The sequence below is a fragment of the Pocillopora verrucosa genome, chromosome 4 (assembly GCF_036669915.1).
Source record: "Pocillopora verrucosa isolate sample1 chromosome 4, ASM3666991v2, whole genome shotgun sequence".
NCBI lineage: Eukaryota > Metazoa > Cnidaria > Anthozoa > Scleractinia > Pocilloporidae > Pocillopora > Pocillopora verrucosa.
In genome coordinates, this window is record NC_089315.1 from 359,427 (window position 1) to 368,371 (window position 8,945).

At 38.0% G+C, this 8,945-nt stretch overlaps 1 protein-coding gene across 2 annotated transcripts; it reads left to right on the forward strand.

Moving 5' to 3' along the window:
• Nucleotides 1-1,363: 1,363 nt before the first annotated feature.
• Nucleotides 1,364-3,196, forward strand: LOC131785316 (T-cell leukemia homeobox protein 1-like). Of its 2 annotated transcripts, XM_059102195.2 has the most exons (3): nucleotides 1,364-1,459; nucleotides 1,630-1,788; nucleotides 1,927-3,196. In XM_059102195.2, exons 2-3 carry the CDS (start codon nucleotides 1,662-1,664, stop codon nucleotides 2,406-2,408), a joined length of 609 nt encoding a protein of 202 aa, XP_058958178.1. In that variant the 5' UTR covers nucleotides 1,364-1,459; nucleotides 1,630-1,661; the 3' UTR covers nucleotides 2,409-3,196. The 2 variants fall into 2 exon arrangements, with proteins under 2 accessions (XP_058958178.1, XP_058958177.1); XM_059102194.2 differs by lacking the exon at nucleotides 1,364-1,459 and having other exon boundaries at nucleotides 1,544-1,788.
• Nucleotides 3,197-8,945: the final 5,749 nt, after the last annotated feature.

The following is an 8,945-nucleotide window of genomic DNA, read 5'->3' on the forward strand; positions in this document are numbered from 1 at the left end:
GAGCTCTAACAGATAACACCTCTCTAAGATCTACTTACTGTGAGACAATTCGCACACCGGAGTATTCGATCGGAACAACTCTACATTTCATGGTTTCTTTTCGGCGGAACTCTACGCACTAAACAAACAGTCCTCCATGCGTGAACATTACGCAGGCGTAAGTCTGTGAAGGATTACACCTGTTTAATATCTTTCATTTCCACCTTTAAAAGCTTTAATCACCTCTTAGTAAAATCACAATCTCAAGAGTTATAAATGATTATAAACAAACACAAGATCAGACTGAGAAAGGACAAATCCACTCATGAGATCGAAATCTAAAAGGCTTTCGAAACCCCGCGCTTGTAAACATCTAATTCATTTAAGGATCTCCGGACCAACCGGTATGAAAATGCGGATTATCCTTAAAATTTGTAGCAAGCTTATGCTATGAGTTACGTATGTCTTTCGCCCGATTTGGTTGATGGCACGCGACGTAAATTGTTCTTATATGAAAAGCGAGAAAAGTGAACTTGTAGTGGTCTGAGGTTAATAGTCTGTATGGGATGGTACACAGATAGATAAGTTGCCTATCCTAAATAACATGTTTTATTTCGAAGGGAGTAGATTGTTTTGATTAGAAACAAGAACTATTAATCTTCTTATTGAGCTAAATTTAAACATTTTGGCGATCGTGATGAAAGCTCCCCAATTAAACTCTTAGCGGGGGAGGGCTGGTCTTCAAATACGTATCTTTCATCAAGTGCACAATAAGGGGGCTTATTCTGTGAACTCTTTTTCCGCCGTTCGTCACACGGTACACAAAGATCGTCGCATAAATTCTAACTGATTAAGAAATAAAGGAAATGTTTGCGTTTGATATTCTTTGGGAATGAACACGAACGGAGAGTAAAGCTTATTACAGGCTTGTAAGAAAGGGTAAACCCTGACCGTTTTTGTCTGATGACGAATAATTTATCTGGTGCGCTCATTACATTTCCCTTTGAGCACTTACGCTTGATAAATTGCAATTTGCACACCAGAAGAATAGAAAAAGAAAATCCGTTGTTTTTCCTGTATTTATAAAACCCAGGAAAACGTCACACATGCAACTTGATATTAGAGAGATTACACAATTGTCTGGCGATGTTTGGCCGACATTTACAGAACTAATAGTGCCAATTTCCTCGCAATGAACCATACCATCACGCAACAATGAAACATTTAACAAACTCCTCCCCAAAATCTACACTAGATAAATGTCAAAAATAAAGGTACATAATCAGATTTTGTATGGAGTTTTGGCAACGATTTCTCCTTCTAGAATATTTGAAACCGGACACAATTTTTGAACAATGGTCAACTCAGTGAAGTATGTACTTGCGGTAGTGTGTAATGGCTGTGTTAGCCGGCGAAGCATTTGATGATCTCATTATACTACAGTCATCTCAGGTGACAACCGCTTATATGTCTGTTTACGGTAAGTCCCAATCATTTACCGACCCTTTGTTGTGTAAAGTGGAAACAAGTTAAGGTTAGCAGACTATATTTAATTGGCTGTCAAAAAGATTAGCATTGTCCGGATGTTGGTATCATAATATTTAGCGGATAGAAATAGTTGCTGATTTCAATTTAGTCAACTTGTTCCAGGGCGTACTTCAGGTTTCTTATGTTAAAACGTCATGGCATCATTCAGTATAAATGCCATCCTTGGACATTCAACGCAAAAACAACAAGAAACAAACGATGTTGATCTGCGCCACACGAATTGTGTTGATGAAAGTTCCAGTCAACAACAGGACCAAAAAGGTGAGCGAATTGAAGGGAAAATCATCTTGCTATCAAACCATTAGTATGATGCAAAAGCTTTACCTTCGCCATAAGTGTAAAGTTCCATACTATGATGAGAATATGATGAAGATGATGTCTACACATATTTCTCCTTAGAACATTGCCCATCAAAGTTAGTACTTTACAGTGATGAAATCGACGACGGCGCTGAGTTCCCCAGACAAGAGGACCTCTTGAACAAGATACGGCGAAGGCGAACAGCTTTCACAAGCAGCCAGTTAAAATCTTTGGAGCAAAAGTTTCGAGATAAGAAATACTTAACGATCACAGAGAGAAACAACTTGGCTAAAAGTCTTCGTCTCACGGATACTCAAGTCAAAACATGGTTTCAGAACCGACGGACTAAATGGAAAAAGCAAATGGCGCCTGAGTTTGAGGCAAACTTACGGTGGGAAGAAGCGAACGCTATGTTTTATCCGATACAAACTGCAGTGTTTCCTTATTACGAACAATTTGCACTCCCAGTGCCACCGATACCCTACAAGTATAACATTGTACCGAGTTTCTGTCCCTCATCTAACTTGCAACTAGTTCAGACAAATATTCATTCATTTGTGTCGGCCCACGGCTCGGTCTAATAGGATCACTCTCTACCGTAAAGAAGTTACATCATTTGTACTATTTACTACTTACTTACCAGTTATAAGCAAGTTTAAATATCTTACCAGAGTAGTCATTTCATTGTGGTATTAGCCACTTGTAGTGAACAACGCGCTTGAAATCTGTCTTAATAAGTGGCTTTTAGAAGAAAAATCCTTTAGATGACTCGTCATATTTGACAGTGATTTTATCGTCTCCCCCACTAGACCAAACAACGCCAAAATGAACATTTCTTCATAAATTGGTTCTTAAAACAGTTGAAAACCTTGGTGGTAAATTCATTGTCAAGTAATTTGCATTGTAGAATATCTGGCTCAAACGATCCGGAATCAATATTGGGGTTTGTTCTCTGCCAAAGAGGAAAAACGAAAATCAAAGGAAACCGCCACAGATAATGGAGCTCAGTAAAATGTACAATGTAGCATCACCTGACGCTCTATTCAACTAAAATTAAGCCGAGAGTCTAATAATTCATTCAAAATTAGCTGTTAAAACACAGCTTTTTCATGAGCTGATTTGGAAGGCGTGCTTTACCACTCCTCTTGCAAATTTGAAGCAATCGATCAATAAGAATTCCTTATGAAAATTACTTTTCACTCTTTAAACAGCTTGTAAATAACTTTTAGTCACTGTAAACGCTTATTCCAAAAATATTGCAAGACTTTGTACAAAACGCCCTCAACGACGTTACAGTGACTCGTATTTCACTCATTAACCGTAAATCTCAAAAAATTTACATTTGAAATAAATAGTTTGTGTTGAATTATATTGTGCTTTTTGTGAACTGATTAATATATCCTTTAGAATACAGATCCTGTAAGAGCAATTTCCCTACCTTAGATTTTGAACGCTGTGATGATTTTGTGACGAAAAGCTCGCTGAAGTCAAACAAAGCGGAGGAAACAAAACTCGACCAAAGCGGAACCTTTTTTCCCACCCGTACTGATGATAAAATATGCAAGGCAGGAAAAGAGACGGTTCTAGACCAGTTTATGGAGAAGGAATTCGGTCTCTTTTGTTCAATGATTCTCAGAGTTCAAATGATTTCAATTTTAAGATGCCTTAAAAACGCACTAATGTCGGCCAAGAAGCACACAACGCTAGAGAACATGCCTGCTGTTTGCCACCGACGTTGACTGATTTGAGGTGAAACTGCGCTCGCAACACGCAACAATCGTGACGCAATATGTTCCTATCTGGCGGCTGAATGAAAAATACAACGAACCTACGCGCATTTAATGTTAATTGATGTTAACTGAAAGGAACTTTACAAAGATTTCTACCTTCTTGAATTTGAATGATCACTGCCATTTATATATGTCCACACAAACTAATAGTGTATCGAATGTATCAAGAGTGGTTTCTCTCTCCTTGCGCTTTAATTAAGGTGTTATGTTTTTTTTTGATTCCATATTACATCCAATAGGAAATAAGAGGCTCAACATTGACAGAACCACTTTAATGAAGTCTGTTTCCTTGAGACTCGGAAAAGAGAAATCTAACGCAATGGAATAAATGGCCCAGTTCATTTTTAACCCAAAATCAATTGTTAAAGCAATATGAAAAGAAGACGATTTTTATTGTTTTAATAGCAATCACAGAGGCAATCTTCATTTTTCACAAGGCTTACTTTTTCGCGATTTTCGCTGAGAATGTCATAATACAAAGGTGAAATGCCTTACTTAACAGTGCAAATAAGTATTTTTAAATATCTGTTAGCTCTATGACACGATTTTCTTACTCGTCTTGTACTATTTGCGCGGATTTGAGTCAATGGTTTGTACGAGGAGTTTTCCAGAGTTCACTATCGCCATCCCACCCCTCTCTGCCTGCTGGTTATACAGTACTGTATTAAGAAACATAATATTGGGCAGGAATTACTTATTTCACCAATTATCATGGGGGCCTCCCACTAATCTGTTGAAATTCCACAGACTTTGAAACTTGCCAAACAAATTAACGAGGAATGTGTCCGTAGGTTACACGCATTTGTTAACAAACATAATCTAGTAAAACGGCTGAGACAGTGTCAAGTATAATTCTTTCTTGGTCAGCATTTCACCATAATTCTCGCTAATTTAACTAGCTTGAACCTCTAAACTTTCAGGAGAAGACTTGCATGTTCCTTTCGGTTTGGTGCGCTCTTGTACATCTGGCTGATTAAGCTTGATGAAGAGCTAAATGCCATTTCCAGAGTGACATAGAACTTAAGTCATGTTCTCGTTGAAACAAAATTCGAAATTAGCTGTTTTTCCTTAAAAGGAATTTTCTCAAATCATTCTAATTGCAATGAGTAATCCATCTGTCTAATACTTATCGTTTTTACCTGGTAAGAATTTAATTCTATTAGAAGGCCTCTCATCAAGACACCCACTTACCTAAAAATGACGCCGTGATAGGAAACAACACTTTCGAGCGGTGCCGGATGTTAGCAATGTTTTTCATCCGTTCAAACCTTTCCTTTTCAAGGTAACAATGAACTAGAAATCGTACAAATCACTTCAACAGCTATAAACTGTAAATGTGTTCTCAGACTATGAAGTGGATTCCCCTTCTAAACAATTGGTTCCACTCTAAAGATTGCGTTACGTCAGCCACCTTGAGGCACCGTATGAGGCATTATTTATCCACTCGCCGTCCATGTGCTCAACTGAAGTGGAAAATCTTTCTGTTCTAATCTTTGGGAGCTATTATTTTGTGTAGCAAGATCGCTAGCAGTCGATCATCTTCTCACACCAAGAATGAGTTATTTGGATTGTTTAGGTAAGCACTTCATAAGAAGGTACCACAAATATTAGACCAATTTGTGTCACTTAATATGCTAATTATTTCTGTCGTAGTTGAATTTCCAAACAACATGAAATTCTAGTTGAGCTAATTAAGCTTTGTGGGAGAGTTAAGAAGATAAAGCAGAGATGAAACTACCTTCCGTAAATTATGTTAAAATGAGTAAACAAATAAAGTGCCTGAAGATAAGTAGGTCACCAAAGCAAAGAATGAGTGTTCACAGGCACGAAGTGCACGCTCCAAAATGGGGAAGGGTGGGGGCTCATTAAATCCTAAGCCCGGAAAAAGAATTTGATTTTTTTAAGAAACTAAAAACTCGTTATCCTTGTCAACTTCCTTTAACGTTGACTCAGAGAAATGGTAAGTTTATCTATAAACAGTGGATACCGAATTTGACTTAAGTATCATTCCAAAAATTACTCCATAACATACTTAATTTAGAGTGGAATTAGAGTGTCACAGTAATTTCAGATCTTACCTGGAATCGTTCCTCATAAATCTTGAGTATCAGATAGCATGTCTGAAAAAGCAATTCAAGGCGTGTGCTGTGTAGAAGACATCCCCTTATTAGCTTGTTTTAAGTCTTACAATGCAGGGCTTCTTGCACGTAATGTTTTACTTTTGAGCTCTTAGTCTAATCAATTGGATGATAATGATAATAACAATGGCAATAATGATGTCTATAAAAAGTGCTTTCGTCACGGACATGGTTTTAAAAACAGCCCCGTTAGAGAATAACAATGTAATAAACAAAGAAAACATGGAGTGACACATATAAAAAGGCTCGCATTACAGCCATAAAAATAATGGAACAGAGGTATCATAAGATAACGTAGAGAAAAGAAACGATGTGTTCAAAACTTCAAAATATCGTAGTAAGAGTTCCTCTTACTTCTTGAATAATAAGATCAAAATTAAGATCAGAACTAAGATTATTAAAAATAATCTGCTGCATGGTGTTAGTGTCGTTCCTCCCCTCCAAATTTAGTTTTGGAGGCAGAAGGGTACAAGCTGTCTTTTTAGCGGGTATTGTAGTTGTGGATGGTAGCACTTAGTTAAAAATTGACATTGGAAGTAACGATTTCATTTATTAAATAAGCACTTAGAGAAAAAACAGATCGGTGCTTGTGTCGTCTGTGATTTAAACGTTTCCCCTATAATGTTTTAAGAGCTTATATAGAGAAGGAGTATCTTCGTTTTACGAGGATGATTATCGCTGCTTAGCTTTTCAGGACTTACGGATCGTTCCTTAGTTTTGTATGGCCTTCGGATTTGTCATCCAAATGATAAGTAACACAATGGGAGAGTGAGGAAGTGAGTGAGTGTTAAGCAGGCATATACAACGGTTAAAGAGATCTGATTCTCCCAAGGAGTCCGAATCCTCAGTTTACTTTTTTGTGATGTTTTTGACATGATCACCTAGTACAGGTCTTCACTTAGTTTCGACCCTGAACATTTAAAGTAGCTACCCTCCCGAGAAGAGGTTCGCTGATTTGAACACGATGTTCATTTTCAAGTAAATAAACTTCAATCTGTCACAGTTGCGGGAGAGAAGATTTGATTGCAACCAATGCGAAGCACTTTAAAGATGTTCATTCGAATGGTCTCGACTGTCTACGCTCTCTCGGCACATCATTACATCGCCGTAAAGAATGATCTCGCAATATTTAAGGCATTGAAGTAGGTAAAGAAGAATTCGGAAAATAGTAAAGGCCGAGGTATAATGCTTTGAGGTACTCCAACTGTGAGAGGTTTAGGAAATGAGGTACAATTTGTATTTCTGGTAATCTGTTCGCGATTTAGGAGGTACAGCTTTAACTAATCGATGGAACTTTTATCCCAACCTAAAATGAAGTATTTTGAGGAAGAGTTGATGGTCAAAAACACTAGAAGCCTAGCAGGTCGAGGAGAATAACACCTGAGGTGACGCCATCATCCATATTATCCAAGACTTCATCCGTGAGAGCAGCAAGGGCCACCTCAGTGGAAAGGCTTGGGCCCATAAAAGCCAAAATGTTCGGGAGTTCGCAAATTCTTCTCTATGAGGTGGGTACAAAGATTCCCTAGACCCAGCTTTGTCTGATTTGAATGGTTGATATCGTAACAGGTCTGAAGGTATTGAGGTCGGTTCGGTCGGTCGGTCGCTATTTTTCATTCTTGATTTCATGTTTACAAGGGACACCAGCTTCGCTGGTGAGATACACAAGGGAATGATCCATCAATGTCAGATGAAACACGCCATTCTTTAATACACGATGGTTGTTTTTCACCAAAGATGAGATTTACCCTGCTCTTTATATTAGCATATTTGGCGTTAAAATCCCCAGTAAGTCAAGTACGGTATCATCTGAAAACTTTGATAGAACAGCATTCTAATTGTCAATTAAGTTATGCAGCTTATAAGTGGGAGCTTTGTTGTTGTTGTAAAAAGTTGTCTGGCTCTTTAAGTTGGGTGATTTCGACCCCATAATTTTCAACCGAGACCGAACTGAAATACAAGACCGGAATAAGAAACCCGTTCAATGAGCTGTTCCACCGTGCCTCTCCGAACGATCTTGTCTGACAATGGAATATCCTGGAATATGTAACTAATTATTGAGGCATGAAGCCTTGTCTTCGAGATCGTAAGATGTGGAAAAGTTGATTCTCAACTAAGGAGCGAACGACATTTAACTTTTGAGGAAGGTTTCTGAAATTTAGTTCGCCAATTATCATGAGGCGAGTTTTGAGCTGGTGTTGTGCAAGATTAGAAGGCGCCGTTGGCGGGGACATTCAGATCAGCGTTCGAGTCCGGTTTCGATGGAAAGTCACTTTTACGACGAGCTAGAATCTTGATCGCTTCAATGTTCTCTGAGACAAATAAGTATCAGACCCGTAAACGGCAAATGAATATTGTAGGTTATCATCGAGCGTAAGACACAAATTGCTGAACGACAGCGAGCCACGACCAACCGCCATTTTAAGTTGACATCAAACAAACAAATAAAGTATTTTGTCTCATTTTATTGCCATCGTTTCCTTGGATAGTATACCCCCCTTCACCCGATTCTTTTAGGTTTCAGCTGCTATTTGTTACAAAGAACTTTAAAGTAGCAGCGAGTTTTTCTTTAAAGGATATGTGCAGTGCGATTACTTGGTTCCATTTCCGTTAACATTCCAAAACACAGACATTAGAGTATCAAAGGTGACTGCTGCTGTTATAAATAACCAACCCAGGTATTGGGAAACATTTATGGGTCGTGATATGAGAGTAGCTCCTTATTCTTAGGCATACCGTTAAGATCTCGTTGCAACTATGCAATTTGTCATCGTTTCAGAACATTTTCAATACAAAAATTACCCTTTGGTCTAGGTTAGGAGAATCTTTGAGATCATGATCCTAAACCAAGACATGCAGCTTTGGTAATAAAATGCTCTGTCTTGTGTCTCTACAAACTGTGTGACATGGAGCATACTTTATACTGTAACTAAATAACAAAACTGTAAGTTTATTTCATGCTGGAAATTATGCATGAAACTCTTTTTCATAGCTACTGAGTGCCTCTTTAAAGATGGTAAAAGGCAATTTGTTAAAATGTAGTTGAACAAATCAAGTATTATCACTTTCTTTTCAAAAAGATGTTTTCTCGTACTACTCTGACTGAACTGCACTGCTCACTGATCAGGTGTCATCATGATGTGTAAAGATTCCAAACTCTTTGTAATGCGATAGTTTTCTTTACCAATGA

Coding starts and splice junctions, on each gene's coding strand:
- LOC131785316 (XM_059102195.2), top strand. CDS start 1,662: ATGGCATCATTCAGTATAAATGCCATCCTTGGACATTCAACGCAAAAA. Junction 1,789..1,926: donor TCAACAACAGGACCAAAAAG/GTGAGCGAATTG, acceptor ATTTCTCCTTAG/AACATTGCCCATCAAAGTTA.